The sequence below is a fragment of the Anomalospiza imberbis genome, chromosome 6 (genome assembly GCF_031753505.1).
Source record: "Anomalospiza imberbis isolate Cuckoo-Finch-1a 21T00152 chromosome 6, ASM3175350v1, whole genome shotgun sequence".
Lineage (NCBI taxonomy): Eukaryota > Metazoa > Chordata > Aves > Passeriformes > Viduidae > Anomalospiza > Anomalospiza imberbis.
The window spans coordinates 62,025,590-62,043,030 of record NC_089686.1 but is presented as its reverse complement, the minus strand read 5'-3'; the positions used below and the strand labels follow the sequence as shown (position 1 = coordinate 62,043,030).

Here is a 17,441-nt window from a genome sequence, read left to right as displayed (position 1 = left end):
GTGGGGACGCCGCCCCCTCCCCGCGGCGGGCCGGCCTCCCTCCCTCGCTCGCTCCCGCCTGCCGGGGGCTTCCCTGCCCGGCGGCGCTACGTGCGAGCCGAGCGGGAGGGAGCCCGGCGGCAGGCGGGGGCGGCGGGGCCCCGGGATCCGCCCTCCCTCCCTCCCGGCGGGCCCGGCTCCGCAGCGGGGCCGGCCGCGGGGCGCTGCCGCAGGGAGGGCCTGTGGCGCCGGGGCCGTGCCGGGGGGCTCGGCCGGGCAGCGAGGAGCGGGGCTCCCCGCGGCCGGGATTCCCCGGGCGGAGGAGCGCAGGCTGGCTGGAGCGGGGCGGCGGGCACGGCGCGGCTCCGTGCGGGCTCTCCTCGCAGGACCGCGCTCCCCCGGCGGCGCGGGGAGCGGGGGAGGGGGATGCACAGCCTCCGTGCGGAGCCGGACACCCCCTGAGCCTCTCTACCTGCGAGCGCTGCTGCTGCCGCCGCTGCTCCGCCAAACTGCTGACTTTCCAGAGCTTATTTTTAGCCCGGAGACTAAATATTATTAGCTACATTTCTACGTAGGAAGAATCGGAAGCGCGGGGAGGGGTGGAGGGAGGCACTAGAGATAGGGAGGCAGATGAGCAGAAAAGCTTATCCGAATGATCTCCAGTTGGGGGGGCTGCGTTTGGGTTTCAGGCTTGCCAAACGCGCACACACACACACACCCCCCATTAATTATAGCCAAGTAGATGCGGATATTGGATCATCAGCAATACATGCACGGCTCTCCCTTTGAGCCTTAGGTTGCGTATACAGAGGGGTCAGCTAATCTCCGTGTAGGTAAACATCAGCTGCGTCCCTTTATCTGTGAAAGATCAGTCCTGCACATCAGTGCCAGCTAGAGCTCAGCTGCATCTCTTTAGCTATGCAAAATCAACTTGCATCCTCAGCCAGAGGGAGAAAAAAAAAAAAAAAAAAAAAAATCATCCGTCGCATCTGCTTCTCTTGGTAAAGATCAGTTGCATCTCTGCCCAAAGCATGCACACACACATAGACGAGATTCCCAGGTTAAATCAGGCACAACTTAAGTTAACTCGTAGTCAAATCTCATCCAGCTTTTCCTTCCTTCCTTCCTTCTCTAGCCCTCACACACATCAAGCAGCCAGCAAGGTAACAAAACTAGGCGAAGAGCAGGCACCCATCCCCGCACCACAGAGAGGGAGAGGCAAGAGCCAGAGGGGCCGCCGGGGTCCCCCCTCTGCTTACCTTGGTTACAGCTAACACCACGAGCAGTGGCTAGATCGCGGAGATAAATACTGGCATTTCCCAAAGTTGACACCGTCAAACCAACCCCCGGAGCTTGCAAGACTCTTTTTTTTTTTTTTTTTTTTATCCCTCCTCTCTTGTTCCTATTCCAGTCCGCACCGCTAGGAATTCAACTTAGCCCAGCTCCAGCGGGGCGAGAGGGCGGCGGGCGGGGAGGGGAGGGGAGTGCAAGCACCGGGGGTTGGCGGGGGAGGGAAGCCGGTACCCAGCGCCAGCGGCTCCCCGAGCCCGCCGGGTCGCGGAGCGATGCGGAGCGGTGCGGGGCCGCCGCCGCTGTCCAGGGTGCTGCCGCCGCCGCCGCCTCCCCGCTCCGCTCCGCTGCCCGCCGCGGCCCCCCGCCCGTCACGTGCCGCTGCGCGCCCCCTCCGGGGCAGCCCCGAGCCCCGGCCCCCCCGACGGCAGGCGGCAGTGCCCGCCGAGCGAGCGGCGAGCGAGCGCCCGGCGGCAGCCCGGCCGCCACAGCTCCAAGTTTCTCTCCCAGACGCGCCGTTTCCATCGCAGCCCTAAATCAAAGAGCGCCGCAATTAAAGTTACACCGTCTAAAACACAATTCTCCCGGCCCCCGCGGGTTACGCTCTTTGGCGTATTCAGTACTAGAAAGCCGAGCCCGTGATATCAGATACTGTCGTTAAGCAACATCTCAAGCTTTTTGGTGTAGTTGTTTTGTTCTCCTCTCCAGGTATTAAAAATAAGCTTTTTTTTGTAGGTACTCACCATTGTTTCTTTGCTGTCCTGGAGACAGAAGTGGTTTAAAATCCAGTCTCTCCAACAGATGCTGGAAGGTAATGTGTCTTGTTTGAAGTCATCATGTGAGAACTTCTGCTTTGCTCAGTGGATCGCCCACCACTTGGTGTGACTTATGAATCTAATAACCCTTTGCAATATCCGCAAGCTTAAACTCTCCACCACCTTGGTGCCTACAGAAGACAGAAAGCAACTGGCAGGGAGTTTTAAAAACCTATAGATTTACGCAAACGCCTGAGCTCAGAGTCACGTTTCCCTCTGAGTTCTTACGTGATCTTAATGAATGAGAGGGGTTACCAACCAATACAGTATAAAACGTGATCGCAGCCGCCTCCCAGGAAGCCGGAGCGGGACACTAAGTTCCCGAGCGAAGTCCTGGCCGGCCGGGCGCGCTCCGCAGCGAGCCCTGACTCCCACCGCCCTCCTCCCACCTCCCGGCTCGCACCTGGGGCCGTGCAAGGCGGGCCGGCTCCGGAGATTTACGTTCGGGACAGGTAAGTCAGCATTCGGGGGGTCGCTTGCTTGTTTGTTTGTTTGAATGTCACGTTCACTGCGCTCTCACGGGAAGTGCTCCGGGGACTTGTTGCATACTAGGTCCTGCCACAAGAGGAGCATGGCACAGTTGCCAAGACGAGTTCCTTTCCGAAACCCTTGCCTTTCCCGAGCTGCAACTTCCCGCACGCTTTTCCTCCCCCTCCTCCCTCCACCCTCGCCGGGAGGCGCAGCCCGGGGGCGGGCTGCTCCGCCGGCCCGCACTGAGCCCCTGCCGCCGGCAGGGCAGAGGGGAGGGGAGCGCAGCCCCGGCATCTGCCTTTGCTTTCCCTTCTCCCCTTCTCCCCTCGGGGCCCCAGCAGCGCGCGGCTCCGCCCGTGATTTCTATCGCCAAGTCAATTCCGGTCTGCTTGCGCTGGGAGAACGCCCGCACACCTGGGCGCCAGTGCAGCCGCTTTCCCCGAGAGAGGTGGCCGAGCCCCAGGATTGCTCCTGCCGTGGCTCACAAAGTCCTCGCCCCCAGTTTGTCTTCGCATCTGGGGTTTACTCCCAGTGGCTGCCCCGCCTCCCCGGCTCCGAGAGCCCCGCGGGAGCGGTGCGGGAAGGGCTGTGGGAGGCGGTGCGGCGGGTTTCTTCGCCTTTGAAGGCGAAGAGCTGTCACCTGAACCTGGACTTGCCAAAGTTTATGGGTGCTGCCTCTCATAAGGAAAAAAGAGACCAAGACCGAGGAGCTCCTCGTCCACTCCCGTTCTCTCCCGACTGAGTGCTGGAATTACATTCACGGGTCATTTCTCTCCAAAGCGCCCGTTTCTCCCGCCCCCCGAGTCCCAGGTACCTCTCCCTGGGAGCCCAAGCAAGCAGCCTCTTCCATGACAACCATCTATGTTGATCCATGCAATAACCAGCAGATGCTGCCCTAAGACTGGTACAGCTGGTACTTTCCTGCCTCGGCTGTCCTGGGGACAAGGTGTTAGAAGAAAAGTCAAGTGGTACCCAGCAAAGCTGCCCTGAGGAGTACCACGGAACCCCCTCACTGCATCACACACTGCCTGTGTGCCATGTGCAGGCAAAGCCTGCCGGAAAGCCTGCCGCTGATGTAACACTGCACCCGGCAAATCACCCTGTCACTGACACGGTGTCACCTGAGACACGTCCTCAAGTGCTGATCTTCAGTCAGGAAGCTGAAGTTTTCTTCCAGCAGTTGGAAGTACTCATAGTTAGTGCTAATACTGGTCAGGAATACAGTTTTAAGTGGCATTAAAGTTAAAAAAAAACCCCACCAACCTAAGTGTTTCAACAAGTGGACTTGCAATGAGTTCTGCTTTCTCCCATTCTTCTAAGCAGTTTGCTCCTGCCTCCTCCTCAGGGGAATAAAGTAGTTTGGTAATATCTACTTTGGGTAGTAAGTTGCACAATTCACGTTTTGACTACATAAACACGTATCTAAATCTTAAAGGTTTCTGACCCAGTGGAGTCCTCAGTGTTTTATAGAGAGAACTTTACAAAGATCCAATATGATTTAAAGCATATTTCTGCATACTTATTTTAGATCTCAAGAAACATTGTCTTCATTGAGAAAGTAATTGTCTCTGTAGCACTTGTAACAAAGTACTTTGCAGCACTGTTCCTCCCCTACTGCTCATTTCATTAACTTCTAGGTATCTTCATTTTCTGATGAAGGTCTCAGTTGTTAGAGATGCCCAGGAGAAACCTTTGGTGGGCCACAGTATCATATTGATGCAATAACGTTACATTTACAACAAAACATCCTTCGACAAAGCTTCCCAGGAGCTCCACAGCAGGAAGCAGCGTGGTGTCATTTCAGCTCTGTGCAGATTTCCTGCAGGAAACCGATGGGTTTGCCAGCAGTGATGAGGCAGGGTGCTGCCTGGGAGAGCTTGTGTTTGCTGGGGATAGCTGTCGGGGTGCCACGTGAGACACAGCCACGAGCACAGTTACTTCTTTGGACAGCTAACTAGAAGAGCTCCTGGTCAGTATTTCTGCTTAAGAGCAGGGCTCCACCCACCCCCCTGGGGATAGGTGACAACTGATAACACATCTCATTTTCAATAGACCAAATTAAGCACGTGTTTGCTGAAGAGATTGCTTCAGAAAACGTCAAAGTAATTAATGGAATAAACAGGGCTGTAATCAAGGGAATGGTACGTAAGTGTGTGGAAAAACAAAAGGTCATTGGTAGGGTAATAGGGGATGCTATGGAGAACATATGCTATGTTAGGGTATATAGGGGATGCTATAGGAATTACCTGGCAGAAGACGAGTAGGAGGAGGCAGTATAAAACAATCAGAGTTCTTTCCTTGTAGTGGCATTCACAGGTGAGAGAACAGCCCAAGTCATTCTGATGGGCCACAGCTGAAGTTGAGACACCAGTCAATGCACCAGTCACTCTGTCAGGGATTCCTGCAAGAAGGGCATTAGAAAGGGGATGGACTAAGGGGATCGACGAGAATTAAACCTAAATGCCTGTTGAGTTTCTAGACATTTCCTTTCCCTATGTCTTATTTCCAGCTATGGTTTTTTTTTTTTTTTTTTTTTTTTCCTCTCTCTAGAAGATCTTATCCCCAGGCCATGGGAGACCCAGCCATGAAAAACCACTTGATGTGAGTTGGTGTGGAGGGTTTTTTCCCTTACTACCGTAGAGGGGCACAAGTGACTCAAAGTTACTCACCTGACAAGTCATACATTCCACTAAAAGCTGAAGTAGTGGGTAGAGTTTAGCCCATTATTTAAAACTAATAATCAGGTGGTCATTTACAGGCTCTTGAAATAGAATAGCTGTTAGCATTTGCCAGGATGACATGGCACAGTATTTGCTGCATGCAGGTAGTTCATACATATAAGGCAATGTACATCTCTTGTTCCAAGTCTGTTTATCTTGGAATCACATTGTTACCAGATGAAGTATACAGCTGCAGGACCTGACTTCAGTGGGGACTACTCATACGTAAATAGTGACATAACTGTTTAGCAGATGAGGCCTAATTAAGCGGGAATCAGCCATACATTTTCCTTCTCTTAGACAAAACAATGTGAAGAACACTGCAGGAGCATTGCTAGAAAGTCACAGTGCCTTAAATCGACCTGTGAAGCATCCCGGAATCCTAAGCAAGCTGCAAATGCTCTTTCCCAGCCTTAAAACACCTTAGAAAATGATGAGCTGTTACTGGTTGGCTTTTTCACATAGTTGAAAGACTACCAAAATATGTGGATAACTGCTAAGCACCTAACTGCTAAGGTGCTAAAAAGCACCTTCCATTCATTATGTACAGCCGCTCCTTCAGGGACCACCGAAAGCCTGCCTCAGACACCAACATTAGCAATCTGAGCAGAATCAGATGATAGCAGTAGCTGTCATCTTCACAGAGATGCTTCTGAAATAAGAGCTGTGTGACATCATCGCTGGTGTGAAACGGGGCTGCCAGCTTCTCTCCATGCCAGCAATCTAATGGTGTGTTTGCAAGAAAGGTCCCCCAGGGTTATGGTGTGCTAGTTTTGCTGGTAACCTCCTGCTTCTTCAACAGGCAGATTTGGCACCTGCCCTGCTGCTGCCTGGAGGGTAAATTCCAGCCTCCCAATCGGTATTTAGGGTAGCCTCCCATCAAGTGTTGATTTTCTGCGCCTGATTTCCTCCTCCTGCAGATTATCTTGCTCTCATATTTCCATCTTTTCCCTGATCTTCGCACTGCAAGCGTTAGCAGTCTTTCACTCTGCCTCCTCCCTCCCTGGAAGTTTTCCTTTCTTTCTGAGCCTACTTGTCTTCAAAGTGCGTATATTCCATGCTGGTAACATGCAGATGAACATCGTAGTCATGATCCCACTCAGATACTAAACAAGCCTCCCACCAATGCCTTGTCCTCCTTTAGAGTGCTGGAACATTTCAGCTTGCTTGCAGTCTCCTGAAAGTAGCAGGAAATCCTCTGGAGCAGACAGGCAGCAGCACATGTGCTTGTTGTGGTTGTACCTCCAAGAACGGCTGATCACCGACTCCTCTCCAAGTGTCTGCAGGGAAGGGAGTCTGAGATTCCCACAGGAATCCCACAGCTGGGCCCAGAGCCTGGCCTCCAGTCCACATCAGCCCACAAGAGAAGGGCCTCAGTGTCACCATCAGCGGGAGGTATTTTGCACATTGACTTCTTTTAAGATCACAGCTGTGCCAAGCTCATAATCACACTTGGTAAAACCAGGAGAGCTCAGTATACTTAAGGAAAGACAGCCCCGCTACAGGGCAGGATAAATCAGGGTTTCCATCATCCACGGCGTGTGAAGCAAATACCTTGAGACAGATGCCTTGGCCAGCATTCCTAATCTGTGGAGGCAGCAGCACAGGTTACAGTGGGAGGACATGGATCAGGGCTGACAGGGGGTCTGGCAGCGTTGAGCCAGCCACCAATTTGCTGATCCTGGGGAAATCCTCTGTTCTGCACTTTCAGCTGTCCATAGGTACCTCCATGTCCCTCTCACAGGGGAGTGGGACTGTAGCAGGACTTCAAGGACAGGTCTGAGAGTTTTGCATTAATTATTTACTTGCCATCAACTTATAGTAAAAAAAACCCCACTATTGTAGTAAAGTTTTGTCTAAACTGTTTCTGTCATTTATGGAAAAGGTGTGTTTCAGGAAAACTTCCAGAATTAATTAATTTCTCAAACTACCACACATGCAAATGCAGTTCAGTACCTGTATGGCACTCAGGTTAGCTGGAAAAGACAGGAGATTAGATAAATGTAATGGAAACTATTGGCCCATGTAAGTTCTCCTGCCTGACCTGAGCAAAATGAGACATTGGGTATCTCTTACTAGAAGAAAACCAGAGATAGGGAGAGAAATCAGAGCCTGGAGAAAAAGAAACATGACAGCTGTAATCTGTTACTATTGCAACCTGATTATAGGATTCATTGACAAGGTGGGGGACCCTTTCTTTTGGCATCAAAGTCTACACCTTGCTTCGTGTAACCACAAGGAAACATCTCCTGGCATCAGCCTTTAAAAGAGATTCTTTCTTCAATCTTCTTTAAAGAGAAAACACACAGCATGACCATGAACAAAATAAGTTACATCCCCGCCTCATCATATTTTTAAATGCTGTTATGTGCAGACCTGAGTTAGTAAAGAAAACCAGCACTCCCATACAGAAATACCCTGATACAACTATAGGGGATTAGCCTAAATTGTACTTACAGGTGAAAAGTAAACACATTCCTTAATTCCCTCCCAAAGTTAATGTTTATGAGGAAACTACCTTCCAAACCATATGAATCTACTTCTCAACAGTCAAATAAATACCTTCTCAGCTTCCAGGGGAGCTCGCAGTCACAGCTTGGAGTTTGAACCCCGGGGAGCATGGCAGAAACACGTTATTGTTGAGAACAAAATACCTGTTGGAGGAATTACACACGGAGTTAGCAGAGAGCAAGAGGAGCTGGATGCTTGTCCTATAAGGGTTATTAAGGGATGCTGGCAAGCTCTGAGTAAGAGTGACCCTTGGCTTTGTCTCTGCATTCATATGATGAACTCTTTCAACTATGACTGTGTTCTCTGCAAGGCCCCTGAGTGAAAGAGGAAGAGGGGGAGATGACAACAGAAGAAGAGAGGAATAGTGGTATGGGGTAAAAATGCTGAAGGAAAGTAGAAATGCAGAGAAACTCTTCCAAGGCTACCACTGAACTGGGGGCATTTAATAAAATGATAACCTCCATCCAGGCTCTTGCAACAAGTTAGCTACAAACACCTCCCTACCAGTTATGTATGAAATTGTCCTGTCTATTTTTATCCTGTCATTTTCAGACTAAAATGACAAATTCTCCCCTGAGATAGTATTCACAACAGCCAGGAAACAGTGCTAATGTTGACCTAAATAAATAAAGCTGCTCCCATGTAAGAATTCCTGCAAGGATCCTTTAAAACAAGATACTTTGAAAACATTTGCTGCAAAATGCATATGAAACCCTGGGGGACAAACAGCCTGCTAGACACTATGGTCTCACTATCCCAGTTTCCAAACAAGGCTGAGAGCTTTACTAATGCACTGCTGAAGAGAACAGGGGTATTAGAGCAAGGCTTCTGATGCCAAAACACAGGGTCCTGGTACTCCTTTCAGTTAGGGCACAAAGAAATTTTCAAAGAAAAAGGTATTATTTTGTGCAGTTGTATACATGTTTTTGAGCCTAGCTGCACATGAAGCTTTAACTATGTCATATGACAATTTGCACGATGCTTTCTGTCTCAGGTGGTGCTATTACCCCATCTTAACTTTTGGATGGGGTCATTCATTACTGCTAAAGAGAGCAGTTACACACTAAACCAAACAGATCTCTTCAGATGCACTGTTGATTGAGATGAATTAGATCTGTTGTCCTTATTCAATCTGAAGCTGTAGAGCTAAGATCTGTTTCCAAAACCAAGGGGGCAAGTCTAGATGAAAATTTTGTGGAGGTTTGTTTAGGATTTCGTGGTAAACTCACCAAATGCAGCATGTTAGAGGTTGTTGGTAAGAATATTATTGCTACTCCTAATTTGAATTTGCATCACAGTTTGAAGAGGTGTCTTTTCCACTGGCAGCCCACATACTGCTGCAGCATCCCTTGCGTTGCTCTACCTGATAACCTGTCAGAAAGGTGGGCCATTAGGAAAACCTCCACTGTGCAGCAATTAGCAAATCTTCTGTTCCAGCAGAGATGAAAAAACTGGCTTTTTTTCCCCAAGACCTGCAATGAGAATGGCCAAAAGGGGCCATTATTTTCCTTTAGTGCCCCTTGTAATGCTGTCCATTTACCTTAAAGATGTTCTCCATGGGCTCTAGGAGTCAGTGCCTTTCTTAACTGCAATGCACATGTGGAGACTTTGGATGTACAGATGTCATTATGAATTAATCCACTTCAGCCAAAAAAAGGCCTCTTTACCTTTCACACCTCCACTGGAATCGAACCAGATACCACCTATACATTTTCCCTTCCACTTTCTTCTCTGATGTGCTCTCCTGTTCTAAATGCTCCTCATAGGAGCCCAAGTAACTTTTGTTTGTGACTTGAGGAACTTTATTGAATAAATATATAGGGAAGTGTTCCCAACGCTGAACAGCACACAAATTGCATGATTACTTCTAGTGTCTCTTATTGAAAGGAAAATATTTTAATAACTTGAAAGATTCTTCAGTGAACCATGCTGGATCTGTGCAATTTATAGCATATTTAAATATTTTTACATTGGTACCTGAGGTTGAATTCCAATATTTCTCTTTTGTCTCTCAGTGCATTTAATACACTTCTGGGAACACTTACCTTTTATGATGAAACCAATATTTTCTAAGGTAAAGTGGTGATTTCAGCTTAAGTGCAACCATATGTATCATAGGGCAAAGGCTTTTGCTTCTAAATAACTGGTTAATGTTAAGTGTCTTTCACAATGAAAATGTCACAAACTACCATATACCAGCTTTCTCAAAGAAACAAAGATAAAACACAGAAAGGTAGAACTTTTATAGTTAAGGATAAATACTTTGAGGCACGACTGAAAATTTAGATTTTTTTTTTTTTCAATTAAAGTGGTATAACTACAGAGTTATCAAGTCTGCTTGATTTCGTGAGCCTGTCTCTCTTGATATGAGTTGATGTCCTATTTCAATTTACCAGTCTGACTGGTGGCTAATAACACCACTGAACATAACTGTACAAAACTATGCATGTAACTTATTCCTGAATCTGTACAGCATATATCCCTCATCAGCAGCTGCATCACATTTGATTATTTTGTTTCATTGCAAATCTCTCAGAAACCTGAATAAGTCTTTACAGCTTTGAGGGACATTTTTGTGTCCATTTTACAAAAAGACAAACTGAGGCAGAGAGCATTTAAACTGCCAGTAAATGACTCTGATAGTGCAGCTTGGTCCCTGAGCAGTTTACCCACAATAATAATGCCGGTCAAGATCTGGCAGTCCCAACACTTTTTTCTAAGAAATTTATAATGACTCTTCTCCTGTGCCTGCTGAGTATATTACTTTGACACCGGGAAAAGATCCATGCAAAAATATTTGTATCATAATGTCAAGGATATGCCATAGCATTCATATGGCCTAACAGCAAAACACTGGCAAGGAGTAATTATTAATATGGGGGTAAAATTACTGTAGTATTTTGAAGTGTACAGAACTTAGAAGAAAAAGCAGAGAACTTGGGCAAACAGTGAGGGAAAAGCAATCAGATTTTCCATCTATTATGCCTTCTCAGGCTCACATTATCTACCCTAAATATTAAGGGTCGCCTGTGGGTCACAACCTGTTTCTTGTGCATTTGCTACATGGCCTGTACCCTGGGGTAGTGAATTCAGAAGTTTTATGGAAGAGCTTTGAAATCATAGAATAGAATCCTAGAATTGTTTGGGTTGGGAAAGACCTTCAGGGTCACCGAGTCAACTGTTAACCCAGCACTGCCAAGCCCACCGGTAAACCATGTCCCCAGGCGTGCCATCTGCACATTTTTAAACACCTCCAAGGCTGCCAACAGCACCACCTCACTGGGCAGCCTGTTCCAATCCATGACAACCCTTTCCATGAAAAAGTTTTTCCTAAAATCCAATTTAAACCTCCTCTGGTACAACCTGGGGCCATTTCCTCTTGTTCTGTTGCTTGTTACCCAGAAGAAGAGGCCGATTTCCACCTTGCCACAAGCTCCTGTCAGAGCTGTAGAGAACCTTAAAGTCTTCCCCTGAGCCTGCTCTTCTCCAGGCTGAGGGCCCCGAAGCTGTCCTCAGAGGACTTGTGCTCCAGACCCTTCCTCAGCTCTGCTGGCCTTCTCTGGACGTGCTTCAGCACCTCAGAGTGATGGGCCCAGAACTGAACACGTCATCACCAGTGCCAGGTACAGGGGCACAGTCAGCGCCTGCTCCTGTGGCCGCACTGTTTCTGACACAGCCAGGATGCCACTGGCCTTCTTGCCCACCGGGGCACAGCTGGCTCACGTTCAGCTGCTGCTGACCAGCTCCCCCAGGGCCTTTTCCCCTCTGCCCCAGCCCGCAGCACTGCAGTGGGTTGCTGTGATCCAGGGACACGACTCGGCACTTTGCCACGCTGAGCACTCCACTGAGCTGGGCCCATGGATCCAGCCTGCCCAGGTCCCTCTGCAGAGCCTTCCTGCCCTCCAGCAGATCAGCAGTCCCACCCAGCTTGGGAGAGTGCGCAAACTCACTGAGGAGGCCCCTGATCCCCTTGTCCGGATCACTGATAAAGACATGAAACAGAACTGGCCCTGGGGAGCCTGAGCGGCGACCAGCTGCCAGCTGGCTGTAACTCCACTCACCATTCCACCACTCCTTGGGCTCAGCTGGTTTTACCAAGCAGAGTACATTCATGCAGGCCATGAGCAGGCAGCTCCTTCAGCTGTCAAAGACTTTACTAAGGTCCAGGTGAACAATATCTGCAGCTTTTCCCTGATACACTCAGCGGGTCACCTTGTCACAGGGCTCGCCCCAGGGCCTGCGGGGCCAGCTGGGCACAGGGCTCGCCCCAGGGCCTGCGGGGCCAGCTGGGCACAGGGCTCGCCCCAGGGCCTGCGGGGCCAGCTGGGCACAGGGCTCGCCGGGCACAGGGCTCGCCCCAGGGCCTGTGGGGCCAGCTGGGCACAGGGCTCGCCCCAGGGCCTGCGGGGCCAGCTGGGCACAGGGCTCGCCCCAGGGCCTGCGGGGCCAGCCGGGCACAGGGCTCGCCCCAGGGCCTGCGGGGCCAGCCGGGCACAGGGCTCGCCCCAGGGCCTGCGGGGCCAGCCGGGCACAGGGCTCGCCCCAGGGCCTGCGGGGCCAGCCGGGCACAGGGCTCGCCCCAGGGCCTGCGGGGCCAGCCGGGCACAGGGCTCGCCCCAGGGCCTGCGGGGCCAGCCGGGCACAGGGCTCGCCCCAGGGCCTGCGGGGCCAGCCGGGCACAGGGCTCGCCCCAGGGCCTGCGGGGCCAGCCGGGCACAGGGCTCGCCCCAGGGCCTGCGGGGCCAGCCGGGCACAGGGCTCGCCCCAGGGCCTGCGGGGCCAGCCGGGCACAGGGCTCGCCCCAGGGCCTGCGGGGCCAGCCGGGCACAGGGCTCGCCCCAGGGCCTGCGGGGCCAGCTGGGCACAGGGCTCGCCCCAGGGCCTGCGGGGCCAGCTGGGCACAGGGCTCGCCCCAGGGCCTGCGGGGCCAGCTGGGCACAGGGCTCGCCCCAGGGCCTGCGGGGCCAGCTGGGCACAGGGCTCGCCCCAGGGCCTGCGGGGCCAGCTGGGCACAGGGCTCGCCCCAGGGCCTGCGGGGCCAGCTGGGCACAGGGCTCGCCCCAGGGCCAGCTGGGCCAGGTGCTGCTGTGCTGGGTGGCACTGGCAGCAAGCCTCACCTGGGGAGGTGCTGGGGGCCCTCCCTGCCACAGCAGCCACCCTGTGCTGTGCCACCAGGCTGCTCTCTTTAATCAGGCTCTTCATCAATCAGCACTTGGGTCAAAGCACAGGCCTGATGAGCAGATAATGCGTGCCAATGCTTTCTGATCTCTTCTGGGTGAATCATTTTTTGGGCAGCCTGCCTTCCATGAGAAGGAGAAGGCAACCCCGACACTACCAGGGAAGGAAGATGGGCAGATTCAGATAACTACAATAAATCTCATTTCAGATAATTTGTTGGGATAACAAGCTGTCTATCGTTATTAATAATCTGAGGTCTGCGCAGGTATGCGAGACCAAAACAAAACTTGGCCGGAGGTTTCCCTGGCTTTCAGTGGGTTTGATTGTTGGCTTAAATATGCAGTTCCTGTGAAGTTGCTGTCTCTCATAATCTCATATTTATCTTTTTTCTTGTATTTTTCACAAGTCTTTTGGCATTCCTTGCTCAGGAGTAATCCCCACTAAACCTGAATTATGTGGCAACACTCGAAGGAAAAAAATTGTGACTAAAATCTAGGAGATAAATCACAAGGTGGAAAACAAATGATTAATTGCAAGTACGTAGATAAGAAGAATGTAATGGAATACTATTACCTCTCAATTACTTAATTAGGAGCGTATAAATCACTGTATCTCAACATGACACCTTCCTGTACTACCAAGTCTCTCTAAAAAATATATATTTTGGTTATTGGCCTAAAGAGCATTCTTAGAGATTAGTGCAACACAAGCCAAAACAATAGCAAGATGTCAAATAAAATAAAGAGCCTTGAATGTAATTTGAAAGGTGCAGCCTGAATTCTTAGTTGCTTAAATTGATGTAGCACCACGGCTTTGTGGAGCTCATCCACCTTGCACAAACCATCTTGCAACCTTGCATCTCTCTGCTGTGCCTTGGACCTCTTAAGGAAACATGTCAAGAAGAAAAGCAAACAAAAACTGTTCAAATCAGTCCAATGATGGCTTTACTATGCTGATTACTAAATGAAGCTAATTAAAAACATTTTCCCCACCTAATTCTTTATTATGATAAAGACTTTTTATCTTTAAAACTGATTAGTAGATCTTATTCTCTGTCACTTATATTTACTGATATAAATAGGCAAAAAGTGCTGATAAATAACCCACAGGCTCTCAAACTCATCAGCATGGAGAGGCCAGTGCTCATAGTCATGTGAAGGAAATAAGTACAACGTGCCCTGCTGTCAGCATCCCATCCTTACAGGTTCCATCTCATAAATTTGACGTCTTTAAAATTGTTGAAGCTATGCCATCAAAAGCAGAAACACCTGAAATAACTGTTCCTGATGCCAGGGTGCACACTGACTAAGCCCTGGGAGGTGGTCCTATGCTTTATGGAGGGAGGTGGGAAATTGGCTCTTCCTGCTGCCAGCATGCAGGCTCTCTCTAGCAGCTTCCCTGGAGGAAACGGGATTGGAGCACACGGAGCCAGGAGGGGTTAGGTGCAGGTGATGCCCTCTCTGCAAGCAGCGAAGGAAGCATTTCCTGGAAGGCAGGAAGTGCTGCTAGGCAAGGAGCTGTTTGTTGGGGTCAGCAGCAGCGAGGACAATGGGGCTCAGGGGAGATGCAGGCAGGGCATGATGCCCCTTCTCCACTGCGCATCCCTATCAGTGCCTGGGGTGCCAGGCAGAGGAGGGGATGGGCTAACACCTGTAGGAATGGCAGCAGGGCTCTTACAAGTGAAAGGGCTGTGTGCTATGTAAAGGAGTGTCACATCCCAGAGTGAAAGGCTGGGCATCACACTGACCATACGGCTTCCCAGTCTTTTTGTACACAGATACTTTTAGAAAAGTAATAAAAAAATTACATGCACTTGTATGCTTCTTACATGCAGACCAAGACGGACTATTGGCCAGAATAGAAATATGGCAATTTAGAGAATAAAAATGAGACTTTAGAGAATGACTGAGAGCAATGACACAAGAGATAGTCCTCCTCAGCTCCTGAGCTGAAGCCTTTTCCTTGGAGGAACAGAGAGGGACCACTGCCAGCATGGGTGCTGCAGTGAAACCATGTTATTTGTATGAGATAGGGTAAAAAAACAGGAAGACTCCATATCTCTGCCATTCTCTCCTACAGATGTGACCCTTCAACATGCAAACTCTTGGTTTGCAGGAATAAGATTATGAGAGCAAGATCTGAAAATCTCAATATTTATCCTCAGTCTTATCAAAAGCACCATCAAAAACTGAAGTTGAAAAAATAATTCTAATCCATTATCATTATTTCCCACACAGAAATTATGGCTAGACTGGTAGCCATCATTTATGTATGGGAAATAATTATAATAATAATTATAAACATTCTTACTTCACCGCTCTCCCATATGATACGTAGCTCAAGGGCCAGCTGCTAAGTGAAGAAGTGACCACTGTCACTAAGAAGAGACATTGCTTCTCCTAATAAACCTAGAGCAGTTCAGGGTGTAAAAACCACTGTAGCTATGCAATCTCAGACTCCTACCCATGCCTGGTCTATAGAGGACACAGGCACTGGGGAGTTAGGCATGTAATGTGAGGCTGGACCCCAGGAAAACGCTAAACCCAACCTAATTCCCAGTGTCCCACACCTTCCTGGACAAGCCACCTGATCCCTCCTCTAGAAGGTGTCAAGAGCCGCGCGAGCTCCTTACCTCCTGGAGATGTTGGGAGGATGCAAGCAGCAGGGCCCACGGGTCCCACCACCATGGAGAGCCAGTGGTCAGCCTCAGCAGTGAGCGGAGCAGCAGGGCTGCGCAGCTGTGAGGTGCAGGTTGTGTAACAGCCCAGGTGATTTACGCGTGCTATCTGCCGATAGGGACGAGACGTGTTGCCTGCAGTGAGCAGTTTTGCAGTGAGGTTTGCACGTTCCCACACGCACGGCCCGAGGGAGAGCGAAGCAGAGCCCTTGGAGCCCAGTCAAGGCAGTGATTCAGAGGCACAGCAGCACATGCAGGATGAGCAGCTGCTAGACAGGTACGCGTTGGGTGGGCTTGGGCTGATTAAGCTGATTGGAGAAAGGAATCAAAGATTCAGGATTGAGAAGAGAACAGAAATGCAAGTCAAAATTCAGTGTCCATTAGCTTGATGTGTAATCTTATGGCAGTTTACAGGCCTATGCATGAGAACAAAGTGGAAAACATCTGTTTTCATGTTGTGGAGGGATGCTGAGCTGAAGATGAGACAGTTCACTAAACACAGTTCAGCTTTTTAGTCTTAATCCACCTCCTGTTACACACTCTGTTCAAAACACCCCACATCTTCATAACATTGCTTGCATGCGGGGTAATATTGTTTTGTTACAGGACTGGGATCAGGGAGGAAATTGGTTTCTGATGCTTGGAATGGCTTTGTAAATGAATGATGAATGAAGATGCAGGCAAACTGGGAGACACAGGGAAGAAATTGATAAATAGAAGAGAATGCTATGGAAAAAACCCCAAGAGTATCTAAATTACTTACACAAAAGGCACTAGTAATTTGTGTGCTTGTTATTGGATATCAATGGCATCTCTCTCCCTGCTGCACCAAAACATGCTTTATATGCACAAATAAAGGAAACTGCCATCCACTCCAGTGTTTCTGTTAGTTTTAGAGAACCCCACATTTAATTTCCAAGCTTAAAAGGAAATTAGAAATCTGGAGCTCTAGAAATTATTGCTGTTTCCTTTCAGAGCAATTCTGCATGTTTGACATCCTATCTATTGTTTATGTCAGGCAAACAGAGGCTGGACAACACGGAGTGGGCTGCAGTGGTGAGACAGTGAGTGAATACCTATGAGCCTCGGTGATTCATCCTTCCAAGGAGCTCTTACTTTAATCACAGGGCTGCCAGATGAGGAAAACCACGAGGATTTATGACTTTGGGGCAGAGTGACAGCTGTCCTAGGCATTTCAACCCAAAACTACAGATCAATACTTTTATTAGAAAGTGACAGTGAAGGGCTGAGCAACCAAACATCTTCCAGGACAAAACTGCCATGTGAAAGAGCATCCCTGCTTGACCCATTGAACAATCAATCTGCAATTAAAGCTTTTCAATGGCTGAAGGATCCACCTGTAGGATTCCCTCTATGCTGAGGGAATCTGGCCTTTCTGAGTGTTGGTCTGCCTGTTTTGTCACAGACACCAAGAAGCATTAAGTTCAGTGCTAGGACCTCATAAGCAGCAATTCACCATGGAGCATCCCTCAGCCCTGACAGCATCCCTTCACGGCCACTGCACTTCATTGCTCCACTTTCACAGAGACCTTTTCACCCCCAGTCTGCTGGTTTAGATGATGTCCAGTGTCTGTATCATGGTTTACAGAAGACTGATGCTCCCTTCACAGCTGCACTACTCCTCTACCACAATCAGCTGTGTCCTGTCTGCAAGCAGCAATCCCTCCAGGTCATGGAAAAATGAAAGCTTACCTCAAAACTTGTGGTTGGATTGTATAGCTGGAAATTAAGAGACCTGGGCTCTACTGTCCATTACAACACTCACATGTGCAGGTGAAT

At 49.6% G+C, this 17,441-nt stretch overlaps 1 protein-coding gene and 1 long non-coding RNA gene across 4 annotated transcripts in view; one reads left to right on the top strand and one right to left on the bottom strand.

The window, feature by feature from the left end:
- The window catches only part of BDNF (brain derived neurotrophic factor), a 38,031-nt gene extending 35,879 nt beyond the window's left edge, over positions 1-2,152 (bottom strand). Inside the window, exon 1 of one of the 2 annotated variants that reach the window (XM_068194835.1) lies at positions 2,013-2,152. In XM_068194835.1, the coding sequence (XP_068050936.1) occupies positions 2,013-2,015 (3 nt within the window). In that variant the 5' untranslated portion in view covers positions 2,016-2,152. Of the gene's footprint in view, positions 1-1,238; positions 1,405-2,012 lie in introns of those variants that run through there. The other variant, XM_068194837.1, reaches the window with a different exon arrangement.
- A 60-nt stretch (positions 2,153-2,212) lies between these two features.
- Positions 2,213-17,441, top strand: part of LOC137476479 (uncharacterized) — a 38,194-nt gene continuing 22,965 nt past the window's right edge. For both annotated transcript variants that reach the window (XR_011000394.1, XR_011000393.1), the window contains exon 1: positions 2,213-2,536. This is a non-coding gene — a long non-coding RNA (uncharacterized lncRNA). The remainder of the gene's footprint in view (positions 2,537-17,441) is intronic.